Source organism: Clarias gariepinus, chromosome 3 (assembly GCF_024256425.1).
Source record: "Clarias gariepinus isolate MV-2021 ecotype Netherlands chromosome 3, CGAR_prim_01v2, whole genome shotgun sequence".
Taxonomy (NCBI): Eukaryota; Metazoa; Chordata; class Actinopteri; order Siluriformes; family Clariidae; genus Clarias; species Clarias gariepinus.
In genome coordinates, this window is record NC_071102.1 from 14484172 (window position 1) to 14498335 (window position 14164).

General features: G+C 41.4%; 1 protein-coding gene across 1 annotated transcript in view; it reads right to left on the reverse strand.

Moving 5' to 3' along the window:
- LOC128519602 (ADP-ribosyl cyclase/cyclic ADP-ribose hydrolase 1-like) overlaps nt 1-14164 on the reverse strand; it is a 28278-nt gene that overhangs the window by 7955 nt on the left and 6159 nt on the right. The window contains exons 2-4 of the mRNA XM_053493378.1: nt 11415-11544; nt 8262-8397; nt 8036-8118 (exon numbers count right to left, since the gene is read on the reverse strand). Coding sequence (XP_053349353.1) covers nt 8036-8118; nt 8262-8397; nt 11415-11544 — 349 coding nt within the window. The remainder of the gene's footprint in view (nt 1-8035; nt 8119-8261; nt 8398-11414; nt 11545-14164) is intronic.

Below are 14164 nucleotides of genomic sequence, written 5' to 3' on the forward strand. Positions count from 1 at the left end.
TGCCTTACTGTCTGGTTGTTCAGCTAGATGCATAAATAAGCTTCAGCTAGTCCAGAATGCAGCAGCGAGAGTCCTCACCAGAACCAGAAGATATGAGCACATCACCCCTATCTTATCTTCACTCCATTGGCTCCCTGTGAAATTTCGCATTGATTTTAAAATACTACTCTTGACATATAAAGCATTAAATGGTCTCGCGCCGCAGTACCTGAGCGAACTGCTAGTGTCTTACGATCCGCCACGCCTACTTCGATCAAAGGATGCAGGCTGCTTGTCAGTACCGCGTATTAGGAAAAATACAGCTGGGGGCAGAGCTTTTTCTTACAAAGCCCCAAAGTTATGGAATAGTCTTCCAAATAGTGTTCGGGACTCAGACACAGTCTCAGTGTTTAAGTCCAGGCTAAAAACCTATTTATTTAGCCGAGCATTTTTATAAATAGATTTGCCATAGGTAAAGGAGCAGATCTGGGGGACTCATGGACGTAGAGTATTATGGTGAACTGGTATGTTTGGATGCTGTCTTCCTCACTCTCATTGATCACTCAGGTTTGCTGACGGTGAGGGGATTGTTTGCTTTACATGTCAGGAAGCCCTCATGTTTGTGTTTCCTTCTGGCTCTCCCTTTTAGTTATGCTGTCATAGTTAGTCCTGCCGGAGTCTCTGCTTGCACGCTACAGTTAATATACATTCACATTATACATTGTGTGACTGTGACCATACCTAACTGCCATCTCTCCTCTTCTTCTCTTTCCCCCCCTCTTTCTTTTTCCTCTCTCCTCCTGTCTCCCCCTTTCACTCTTTCTCTCTCTCTCTGTCGAGCTACACATGTCGTTCCTGAGCTGCCAGTGATCCAGACTCCCTCTGCCCTCCGGACCTGTCTGACCCATCCTGGTGCCCCGCTTCTGGCTGAAGATCTCGTCACATGGATGCCCCGTGTGTCTCTCTGGGATGCGTCTGGTGTCTGGGAATGATTCTCTCTACCTAGAAAATGGTTCTGGCCTTGACTGGTGTTGGCAACTGTTTCTCTGGGGACTTGACAGTCCGATAGTTCATGACTGGAACTTCTTACAAGTCTACCTGGGTCTTCAATAACTACCTGGACTCCATATTAACATCAATTAACATCAGCTATTATAGCTGAACTGCCTCCCACCCTACACACTGTATAAATGCAGATCATTTACTGCTTTTTGTTTCACCCAAATGAGGATGGGTTCCCTGTTGAGTCTGGTTCCTCTCAAGGTTTCTTCCTCTTACCATCTCAGGGAGTTTTTCCTTGCCACTGTCGCCCTCGGCTTGCTCACCAGGGACAAACTGACCATTTTGATTCATACAAATTCACATTTCATACAAACCTAAATAATTCTTTTGACTATGTAAAGCTGCTTTGCGGCAATGAAAATTGCTAAAAGCGCTATACAAATAAAATTGAATTGAATTGAATTGAATGGGCAAGGATAAACATCCTCTCTTGCTTACGTGGAGATGGTAATAGCCTCTAAGCACTTAAAAATAAATAAATAAAAACATAGACGGCAGGTTCTGTCAGGTGGCCGGGGGCGGAGCCTCAACGACGCTCTCTCCCCTTTTCTTAGCAATCTCCATATGAGTTAACCCTTTCATGGAGTATGCTGTATTCATCCCGTGTTTTCCTGCCATCAACTTATTTATTTATTTAAATATAGTTGAGGTAGAAACGCGGAGTTATATGATGACACCCAGATAGAAGAGACGCTTCCAGGCTATCTCTCTTCTGGGACATCATCCTTCCTGAAAAGCTATTACTTCCTTTCAAGCTGTGTAGACTTTTTATCTTCCCTGGAGGGAAAAGCTTTTCAGGCAGCAGGTCAGGTTGGCGCATTGCACACCATGGCGGTTTTGCACGCCTACCAGGCTGACCTGCTGAGCGACTTGAGTACTGGCGGGGCTCTGCAAGGTAGGTGTATTGGATTTACGCCGGGCCACAGACTTGTCTCTTCGTGCAACAAAGACGGCTCGTGCTATCGGCCGTTTTATGGCTGCTATGGTCTCCGCGGAGAGGCACTTGTGGTTGAATCTCAGGGGCATTAAGGAGAAGGATCGTGTATTCCTCCTCTATGCCCCATCTCGCGTCCCGGCCTACTTGGCGATGTCGTTAACTCGGTCGCCACTAGGTTCATGAGGCGAAGTTATATAACAAGCCTTCGGGAAATTCCTTCCCCGCCTTGCTCAAGAGTCGGGACTTTCGGCCACCCAGTCTCGACCGGGTCTGACTGTTGCGAGGCGTGAAACACACAAAGAGAGTGTTTTTGAGCTGGGCACCCCCTCGCAAGATTGGGGTGCGTCACGCAATCCGCCTCAAAAGAGGTCAGACTGGCATATTGTCTTCACAAAGAAGCCCTGAGGTTCATGTGCCCGGGACCGTGGGGGGTGGCCCCCCAATGGGGAGAGGCACGCAGAATTCCTTTTAGAGAATGAAGTGTTCTCCCTGGCACCCCCAGGAGGTTGGTGTTCTTGCTCCGCCACCACTGGTGTTTCGGGCAACTCCAGTCTCCAATAAAATGTTAGTTCTTCGGGTTTTTCCTGCCGTGTTTCAGGATGCCGAACATCTAACATCCCCCCCGTTTAACTAAGCCGCTGAGCTTTGCCCCTTTCTGAGAAACTGGCAGCGTGGAAGCTACTGCCAAGTATATCTCCTTGGGTACTAAGCACTGTACAGAGAAACTACAGGATTCAGTTCTTACATCACCCTCCGCGTTTCAATGGCGTGGTCTCCACTTCCATGAAACCGGAAAGTGCAAGAGGAACTGGGGGCTGAGTCCAATTTTTTAGATTTTGCGGGCTTTACCGCTATCTAAAAATAAATCAATGGAAATACTGCCACAACACAGGAGGTTCCTGAGGTTCGCTTTCGGGGGCGAAGGTTACCAGTATCGGGTCCTTCCATTTGGTCTAGCTTTTTCACCCGCACATACACAAAATACATGGATGTAGTTCTGGCTTTTACGACTCCAGAGCATCCGTATTGAATTACATGACTGGCTGGCCCAGTCTCAGTAGCTAGCGCTTCGACATCAGCATGTCATTCTAGCTAATCTTTGTTTCCTAGGATTGAGATCCAATGCCATGAAAGCATGCTCTTTCCTGTTTAGAGGACAACATTTTTGGGTGTCACATGGAATTTGAGCGTTACCAGGCACAGCTGTCTCCCACTCGTGTCGAATCCATTCTCAACACCGTCAAGGAAATCAAGCTAGACCAGAAAGTGACCATCACTTTCAGATAGAGATCTTAGCTCTTATGGCAGCTGTATCCACGGTGACACCTTTGGACCTTCTGCACATGAGAGCATTTTAGTTGTGGCTAAGAACCAGGGGATTTTACTCTAGGGCCAATCCCCAATAAGGGCTACGCGCCAGGTGCTTCGTACCCTTCCTATGTGGTTCAGACCCCGGTTTCTGACTCTGGGTCCCACTCTAAGTTCGTCTTGTCGTCGCAGATGCTAACGACAGACGCTTCCCTCATGGGCTGGGGTGCGGTCTTAAATGACCGTCCAGCCCAAGGGAGCTGGAGAGGGCATCTTTTTGCGCGGCACATCAATTGCCTCAAGATCATGGCTCTATTTCAGGCCCTAAAGCACTTCCTCCAGCAGTTGAGACTACCATGTCCACTATGGCAGTCTCATATATTAATCGCCAGGGCGGACTGTGCTCGTGCCGCTAAATAGCTAGCGCACCAGATTCCTGTCCCTCAGGGCGATTTACATTCTGGGAAAATTTCATGTAGCGGAGGTGGACCTCTTTGCCTTGCAAGATTAGCAAATGTCTCCTTTACTACTCTCTGACTCTAAGTCAAGCTGGTCTTCCAGCCAGCGTAATTAAGACTATTCTAAGTTCTAGGACTGCCTCCCCTCAAATAGAATGTATTTGAAAGTTGGTGCATGACGAAGCAGGTAGACCCAGTCCACTGCCGAATTGTTTCAGTGCTGGAGTTTCTGCAGAAAAAATTTGTCCTCTGGCTTGTGCCCCTTGTTGAACCACTAGAGTCAGCGCCTCAGGTTTCTGACCCTTAAGATGGTTTTTCTAAATGGTGTAACCTCTCTAAGAGGATCGGACATCCCTATTGTTTTTGAAGCCTTCTGTCCTCCGCCTTTACAGCTTCGGAGCAGGAGAGACTTCACTCACTGTGTCCAGTACGTGCTCTTCAGATTTACGTCCACCGCATCAGCCAGTGGCGTAAGTCAAAGCAGCTTTTACATGTTTCGGGGCCACAAGCTGTGTGAGAGATGCTATTGCCCTCTCCTATGAGGCGCGTGGGCTCACTTCGCCTCTAGGAATCAGGGCTCATTCAACCAGGGGAATCGCCTCATCAATTGCACTAGCAAGAGGTATTCCCTTGCAGCAAGTATGTGACGCGGAGGGTTGGTCCTCTCCGCACACATTTGCCAACATGCATCCTATTGTTTTGAAGCCTTCTGTCCTCCGCCTTTACAGCTTCGGAGCAGGAGAGACTTCACTTACTGTGTCCAGTACGTGCTCTTCAGATTTACGTCCACCGCATTAGCTAGTGGCGTAAGTCAGAGCAGCTTTTACATGTTTTGAAGCCGGAAGCGGCGTGAGAGATGCTATTGCCCTCTCCTATGAGGCGCGTGGGCTCACTTCGCCTCTAGGAATCAGGGTTCATTCAACCAGGGGAATCGCCTCATTAATTGCACTAGCAAGAGGTATTCCTTTGCAGCAAGTCTGTGATGCGGAGGGTTGGTCCTCTCCGCACACATTTTCCAATATGCATCCTATTGTTTTGAAGCCTTCTGTCCTCCGCCTTTACAGCTTCGGAGCAGGAGAGACTTCACTTACTGTGTCCAGTACGCGCTCTTCAGATTTACGTCCACCGCATTAGCCAGTGGCGTAAGTCAGAGCAGCTTTTACATTTTTTGAAGCCGCAAGCGGCGTGAGAGTTGCTATTGCCCTCTCCTATAAGGCGCGTGGGCTCACTTCGCCTCTAGGAATCAGGGTTCATTCAACCAGGGGAATCGCCCCATCAATTGCACTAGCAAGAGGTATTCCCTTGCAGCAAGTCTGTGACGCGGAGGGTTCGTCCTCTCCGCACACATTTTCCAATATGCATCCTATTGTTTTGGAGCCTTCTGTCCTCCGCCTTTACAGCTTCGGAGCGTGAAAGACTTCACTTACTTTGTCCAGTACGTGCTCTTCAGATTTACGTCCACCGCATCAGCTAGTGGCGTAAGTCAGAGCAGCTTTTACATGGTCTGGGGCCGCAACGGGGGGTGGCCCCCACTACACTGGGCTATTGCCCTCTCCTATGAGGCGCGTGGGCTCACTTCGCCTCTAGGAATCAGGGCTCATTCAACCAGGGGGATCGCCTCATCTATTGCACTAGCAAGAGGTATTCCCCTGCAGCAAGTGTGTGACACGGAGAGTTGTCCTCTCCGCACACATTTATTACATTTATAGTTTTGATGTTCATGCTACTCCGGGCCCACGGGTCCTTGAGTCAGCTACCCAGACATAGTTCTGAGACCTTCTCGGCCTTGTGCGCACACGCTACACAACCTTGGAGTCCAGACACTTGCAGTGCGGCGGCGTTGGTACTCTCGTTCCCATAGCGTTTTCACGCAGCATCGAGTGTAGCCTTTGAAAGGGAACGTCTCGGGTTACTTTGCTGTAACCCTGTTCCCTGAAAAGGCGGGAACGAGATGCTGCGTCCCAATGCCGCACTGCCTATGTGACCGGACGTCCGTTCAGACAAATCAATCTAAGGAATGTTTCCGGTTCACTTCTATTTATAACCTGCAGGTGCGTCCTATCAGATGACGTCACCTGACCGAGGTTATAAAAGCCAAAAATTTGGCGTGTTTGGTACACACATGCTTCACAACCGGCAACATGACAAGATGTTCCCGTAGCGTTTTCACGCAGCATCTCGTTCCCGCCTTTTCAGGGAACAGGGTTACAGCAAAGTAACCCGAGACGATACCCTTAGATAGTATTTGATAGCACTGCCTTTAAATTGTTTAACCTGGGTCAAATGTTTCGAGTAGCTTTCAATCAGCTTCTTACTATAAGTTGCTGGAATTTATGCACATTCCTCCTGACAGAACTGGTGTCCTCGTTACTCACCAATGCATTGCAGTTCCACAAATGTTCTATTGAAATAGGGTTAGGGCCTCCCCAACACCTTGACTTTATTTTTACATTTATTTTGCCACAGTTTCGGAAGTATGCTTGGGGTCCATTTGCGAGCCTCATTTGTGCCCAAGCTTTAACTTTTGTTGTTTCTGTTCAACTAGCTGTTGTCTTGAGATGTCGTTTCATTACATCCACACAACGTCCCCCCTGGAGCAAAGCACCCCAACAACATGATGCTGCCACCCCCATGTCTCACGGTTGGACATTAAAGTTCTAGACCACAGGACATTTTCCCAAATAGCAAGATCCTTGTCCATATGTGCAGCTGCAAACCCATTGGCGATTTTGGAGCAGTAGCTTCTTCCTTGCTGAGCAAACTTTCAGGTTATGTCGATATCAGTTTCGTTTTACTCTGGCTATATAAAATTTTGTACTGGTTTCTTGCAGTGTCTTTACAAGGTCCATTTGCTGTAGGTCTGGAATTAATTGGTACCAAAGTAAGTTTATATTTGCATGATATTGTTATAACTGATGAATGTGGCATTCGCAAATTGTCCCTAAGAATGAACCAGACTCGTGGAAGACCCCTTTTTTTCTTTTTTTTTTTTTCCCATGATGTCAAACAAAGACTTACGGAGTCTGAAGATAGGCCTTAAAATACATCCATACTGTACACCTCCAATACACTCAAACTATGTCAGTTAGCCTATCAGTAGCTTCTGAAACAATGACAAAACTCTCTGGAATTTTCCAGTCAACTGAGTGTATGTAAACTTTTGACCCACTAGAATTGTGATACAGTGAATTAAAAGTGAAAGAATCTATCTGTAAACAACTACTGGAAAAATCTGTGTCATGAATAAAGTAGATGTCCTAACTGACTCGCGTCAACTATAATCTGTTAACATGAAACCTGTGGGTAGTTAAAAGAAGAAGTTTTCATAACTTCTACCGAATCCGACTTCAATCATATGCGCTTTTTAACTCTTAATCTTTTTTTACTTTTTCCCCCTTTTTTCCATGTCGCTATTTTCTCCCCTTGTCTCTGGTGGTTCTCCCTTGTCTATAGTGGTTCTCCCTTGTCTCTAGTGATTCTTCCTTGTCTCTAGTAGTTCTCCCTGTCTTTATTTTAGGCTCTAAGCCTGTGTATGATCTCAAGCCTGTGTATGCTCTAAAGCCTGTGTATACTCTAAGCCTGTGTATGCTCTAAGTATGTGTGTGTCGCTCGTAGGAGCATGAGAGTGTGGTACGCCGCTCGTAGGAGTGCATGTATGTGTGTATCGCTCGTAGGTGAATGCGTGGGTGGTGTGTGTCGCTTGTAGGAGCGTGAGTGTGTGGTATGCCGCCCGTGGGAGCGTGACTGTGCGTGTGTCTGGGTCTGAGTGTGTGTGGGTATGATTACCCACAATTCCGCAGCACAAGAGAGAGAAAAACCGTTGGCTCAGTTGTGATCACGTGACGTTCGACGTCAAAACAAAACAAAATCTTGTCAAAACAAAATCTTTGCTTGTCTTGCGAAACACTCGCAAACCGTGTTACTCGCAATTCGAGGTTCCACTGTATGTTCTCCATGTGGGCACAAATATGGGAGAACCTAGAACAAAGCTACTGTTTATGAATATTTTAACACAAGGGTGGTGTGGATAAAGCAATTCAATAAGAACAAAGACAATGCTACATTGATCAGAAAGAAACAGTTGTTGGTCTGACGAAACTAATCCATACTCTGCTATCATTTCAATCTGTAATGTTGTTTGAATACAAGTGTCACATTTGTATGTGTGCAGAAAGGTCATCCTTTACCTTTGCAACAAAAATATTTCAATTATTAATAAGCTTTAATATATATGCAGCATCATAAAGCCATTATGTGTTTTCTCAGAAAGAAGTAAAATAAGCATACTCACATTAGCAGAAGCCTTAAGCCAGAAAGATTGTATAGGGCTGTTTTTACAACCTGACCACCCAGGACAACCTGTCGTGAAGGTTTCTGTTGATGAAGCACACATAATCTTTAAAATATATAAATTTTTTACTTATACTAACAATGACTGGAAGAGGTATGGCATGGAAAAGAAGCATGCTTTTATTTGTTTGCCTCATTAGCACTTTACATTTAAGAATTTGTGATACCTTTGCTTCCATTTTTGCTGCACCAAGTGAGTCGATTAAACATAAATCCAAGCAGCGTATCCTCCAATGTGACAAGGCAATCTCTGTTTTCAGTAAATGCATGCACTACTGCGTTTGTCTTGCTCCAGAACAGCATCTGCACAGAAACCAATAGATATAAAATCTAAATAAAAAAAATTAATTTATGATTTTGTATAATATCCAAGACATGAACTATAATCAACAACAGGATTTATCAATATAAAATAAATTATTAATGCATTCTGGGACCTTCTTAAAAATTTAGCTTGGTCTGACCAGCTGCAAGATGGTAAATGATTGCTAATAAATTTTCACTAGCAGTGGTGTCAAGTACAAAGTACAAATACTTCGTTACCTTACTTAAGTAGAAATTTTGGGTATCTATACTTTACTGGAGTAATTATTTTTGAGCCGACTTTTTACTTCTACTCCTTACATTTTCACACAATTATCTGTACTTTCTACTTCTTAAATTTTTTAAATAGTCTCATTCCTTCTATTTTATTTCAGCTCGGATAAATCGCGACATCCGGATGGAGCGAATTTGATTGTGGTTGGATGAGAAATATAAACATACCGTTCCAACACCCTATAGGTTGGTACGTCCATCGCACCTGAACATGTCACGTCACACACTCCAGCAAGGACGTTTGAATAAAATAGCATTTTCAGTTGATAAGTTTGTGATAAGTAGACAAAGATGTCCGTGATAGAGACTCAAGATTCAAGCGAAATGTCACAACCAAGCACCAGCGAGGAAGGTAACAGCACATATATAAACAACAGCATATATATATATATAAAAATTTATCAATTACTTGAATTAATCATTCATTCTGACAGCACAAATGTTTATTGTAGACAACCATACAAGGGTAACTGTTACTAAGCCTGCCCTGGATACACTAATTTTCTTGTATGTTGCCCTCACAGATTCCTGCAGCTAAGCTTGGATGTACATTTACATTCCAATAATGGTTACTGATGACATGCCTTTGAAGTTGGACTTATTAGCACCATTAAAATACTCATAGGCAACTAGTTATCATATCTTCTTCTCCATAAAACATGTTAATGCTTCTTTTTTAATTGTTATACACAGTATCCCAAATCACTATGGCCATTAAAAAATACAACAAAAAAACAACAACACATTTTTCTTTTATGAGGTGTTAGTGCAGTATATAGGCCCATGGCACAGCCTAAACTTTTATACTTAATGCTCCCCCCCCCACCTTACTTTTACTTTTATACTTTAAGTAGTTTTAAAACCAGTACTTTTACACTTTTACTTGAGTAAAAAGCTTGAGTTGATACTTCAGGTTCTAAAGAAGTCTTTTTAAACCCTAGTATCCATGCTTCTACTAAAGTAATGAATGTGAATACTTTTGACACCACTGTTCTATTTAACGATAGAACCACTAACGATAGAACCACTAACGATATTTAAAGCAATTCCAGTGTACACTGCAAGTACAGTGGACACTATGCACAATGGATGCTTATGTTCTTACGATCGCAGTTAAGATTCTAACATTAGGTCATGTCCAAATCTGAAAACAACATTATAAACCTACTAAATTTGTTTTAAGATGTTTGTAGACTGTAGTCAACACAGTCCTGTGAGGTTTGACAGAGCAGATGACGCCACTGCGCCAACAGCTAATTGAGCTAATGTTAACTAACGAATCTAACTAGACTAGCTAACAGAGTTAGTAGAGCTTACAACAACATTACAACATTTTATTGAGGAAAACAAGGCAGAATATGTTTTACTATGACATCCTCTTTCTGATTCTGATTCTCCATGAGTAATAATGAATAAATGCGCTTTTATAACCAAATTAACTATGTTCTACTTCTCCACAGGAACAAAGAAGGTCTTAGTATGGAGCAAAATGGAAACAAAAATTTCTTCCTGAGTGGGAAAGGAGTCATTTTTTCATTGAATATGAGGAAGTTGTGCAACTTACGTACTGCAAAAATTGTAAAGAAATGTTCATCACAAGTTCCCAAAGTCAATAAAAGACTTTGGAATAGAGCTAAATAAATGTAATAATTTATTTCCTAACTAGTGTAAATATTTGTCAATGGCAGGAAAGGAGTTTGTAGAAAGAGTTAAAAGATTAAAGCTAAAAATAAGTTGATCTGCTATAATGTAATCAGTGATATTATTTCAGGTTGAAGCCCACGTGTATGTCTGTCTTTCTTTCTTTTCAGCAGAACTCTCAAATTTTTTAAGGTTGACTATCTTACGCCTTGTTTACGTAAAATTGTACTTCTTTCATTGTCAGACATCGTCTGTTCAGTAATCGACGAGTGAACCACAGATGAGAAAATGAAAAAAGTAGATCGTAATTTTTGTCTTACAACGACTCCAGCACGTTAAAATTCACTTATACCACTTCAGTGCTGTTATTTCGGTGAAAATATTAACTAATCACAGTTAAAATATTCAGTTTAGCTTTTCTAATTAATATCTATTGGTGCAGGTGTTTGTTTACATTGATCCTAAACCACGGCCACTGGATGCAGTGCACAAACTGGTACAAAAATACAGACAGACATATAGATATACAGATATACAAAAAGAAAATTTTGTTGACTGGTTTCAGGTTCTCCAGTGTATAAAACGTAAAGCTACTGTATCATTGAAGAGAGTTCTGACCAATGTACAGACAAAACCTTTCTTTTATTTATACAGAATTCCGGTGTTGTTTTTATAATACCACTAACAACAACAACTAAAAATAATGAAAAGACAATAAAGAAACAACAAATTTATTTTGGGATGGTTCATATTTACTTCAGCTAAGCTAAAAATGTTTTTCGGATGTTACACATTATTTTAAAAGGGAACAGTAAATCTGGACTCATCATAGCTTTAATAAACTTTATTCATTGATCAAAATTGTAATCTTTATGCTCCCTACCAAACTGAATTTTTTTCCCTTTGTTTTTTTTTTTCTCATTACTTATCCATTATTTTTTTATTTAATTGTTATTTTTATTATTTATCTTTAGGTAATGTATTAAACACTCAGCTCAAACAAGAAACCAAATGTGGCTATAAATGAATAAACTTATGTAATAAAACCAACATATTTAAGTGTAGGAGTACAACATTCTTACGGTATTACACGCAGCAGCATCTTTGACTGAGTTGAATAGGGGACCATACGCCTCAGGAGGAACATCACATGGATCTCTCCCAACATAGGCCTGCTCAAATGTCCCCCAGATTTTCTCACAGTCAATCTCCCTAAAAAAAACAAAAGAACAAAATCTATTCCAGTTTGTTTAAAAAGGTGACTATAGAAAAGCAAAGTGAATAGTTTCAGTTTGATCAACAATCATTCTTTCATTACGATAACTTAAAAAATATAATTTTCCCTCCATGAATCTGGCCATTTGGGTGAGTCCAGCCAAAGATTCTAAACTACAACCCTTATGTTAAATAAACCAGACACGCAGACTGAGCTGGTCAAAGCCCTAGCCAGAGATTTTGGAAGAGGTTGATCATGTCAGCAGGACTGTACAGTGGTATGATTCAGCAAGTGTAAAAGAAACAAACATTGATAGTTACTAAAGTGGAAAAAGAAAACAGAGGACATTGTGCATTAGGATTGACAAGTTTCAACCCCAAAATTATATTATCATGATACTTAGTTGCCTATTTGATTAATATCATAATTCTATAAGTATCACGCTTTTATAAATATTCCGATTGGATATATATATATTTTTTTATATTATATATATTTAATGTTAATAAATATATTTTTTCAGTTTTAGTTACAATTCTAGGAACTTGCACTTTTTATGGCTTTTAACCTTTTAAACCATTTTAAGTTGTAATAATTCAAAAGTTTTACATCTTAGTTTTTTTGAGCAGCTTCACAACTAAATAAAAAAATTGTGGAATTTTAAAGACCTCTGTCACTCTGCCCTCTTGCAGTACCATTTCATGGGCCAATTCATTCTGTTCATCCTGTTGACCAATTCATTCTGTGGAGGGGGGGTCCATTCTGTGGATTGATCTGCCCATTATTTTGGATTTTTTTTTATGTTAAATTTTTGGTCTTGCAGCTACACTTTCACTTCAGGATTTGGGTTTATCACACAGCTTTGAACTCTCACTTCTGCCTTCTTGAACATGACTCTGCTGAGTGTTTTAGATTTATTTCTGCACTGATTGATCTCACGGCTTTGAACTCTTACTTCTGCCTTTTCGACCACGTCTTTGCTTAGCATTCCTCCACCTATCCAGATCCTGCCACTGTCCGCTGTTCATCTGTCTGTCCCCTGCATTTGGATCCTCCACACAGACGACTCAATGATTTGTATTAAATTTAATAATTTTTTTACATTTCATAAGTGGATGTAACTGTCTGCATGAGCAAGAAATACTATGAAGCAGACTACACTTACTCAAAGGACTTGCATGCAAAAGGTACTCTATAAAGTTGCTCAAAAGACTACTTCAAAATTGGTGACTTTGCTTATATTTTCCTCTACAAGACTTTGATCCCAAGGTCACGAATTCTGTGATTATCAGTTTCAGTGTGTAGTTCTTAGGAATGTGGCAACATGCCGCAGTCAGAGGAGCATGACGGCCAACACAACAGCGTGAGTTTCTAGTGTGACAAATAAGGCATGCATCAGAAATACCACACATAGCATTGTTTCAAAATAACAAGGGTGAGTGAACTGAGAGCTGAAGTGCTTTTGCTAGCATTTTCACAACCAATCACAACTGATATGGTCCTTAAATGCACTAAATGCTTGCTGCATTGATGTCGCATCTTCATGCTGTAGAATTGGTTCATATTTCACAGTTAGGATGACCTAACCAAGCACAGACAATATTGAATTTTTGCAATTATCGTGTTGTTCATCTCACAATTTACAGAGAAAAAAAGCTTGCCTGTATCTATTAGTGCTAGAATGAGCCCAGTGCTGTCAATTGTAAATACCACTACATACTGGGGGAGAAAAATCTTATGTATTGCACTTTTTTGTGTGGCAATTCATGTATCATCAGACACTCCAAATTTTTACTTTTTCTTTTTTACTGTGCATTTTCTTGCGTTTGGTGAGGTGAAATGTTGCCATTCCTCTATAATCCAATCCAACAGGTGGCGGCTCTAAACTATTTACACATTGGCAGGCAGCACAGTATCCTATGTGGTAAAAGGTTATTTGTTTGGTTTGTTTAGAATTGAAACTAAATTTTTTTTAAATCATTAACAGGAATATTTATAAAATCGAAAATATATAAATAGAACCGCAATAGAAATTGAATCGGTATCAAGGTATCGTGATAGTATCATATCAGATGGTATTTCCATTCCTAGTAGATACTATTAGATTTTACTAAATTACAGCCATTGTTTATCTGTCTCAATTTCAGCTGATGTTTTGATGCACTATAACTTTAGGCCTAAATCAAAATTATAGATTTATGATATACTGTATCTATGCTTGCTGTTTACTGCTAACTGTGTGTTACACAAATCACATGTCACATACAAAAAAGTTCAATACTCCCGTCTTAAACCGGCTGTCTGATAGGGGGGGGCAAAGCAGTGTATATAGTGGAACCCAGTATACTAAGTGGTTAACACAAACAGAGGACTTTCTTCACTTCATCTTTAGGGATGGATATCATTTGGGGGTTTTTCGATGCCGGTGCCAAATCGATACTTTTAAAACGGTACTGGTGCCAAAACGATGCCTGAACTGATACTTTACAAAAGCCACAAAATGATGGTGGATAACTTTGAAAAAAAAAAAATTATCCTTCTTTGCAATGGTCAATGGGGTCACTGTTGTAGTACTACTAGTACTAGCTGGAAAGCCATTATTATAAACAAAATCCA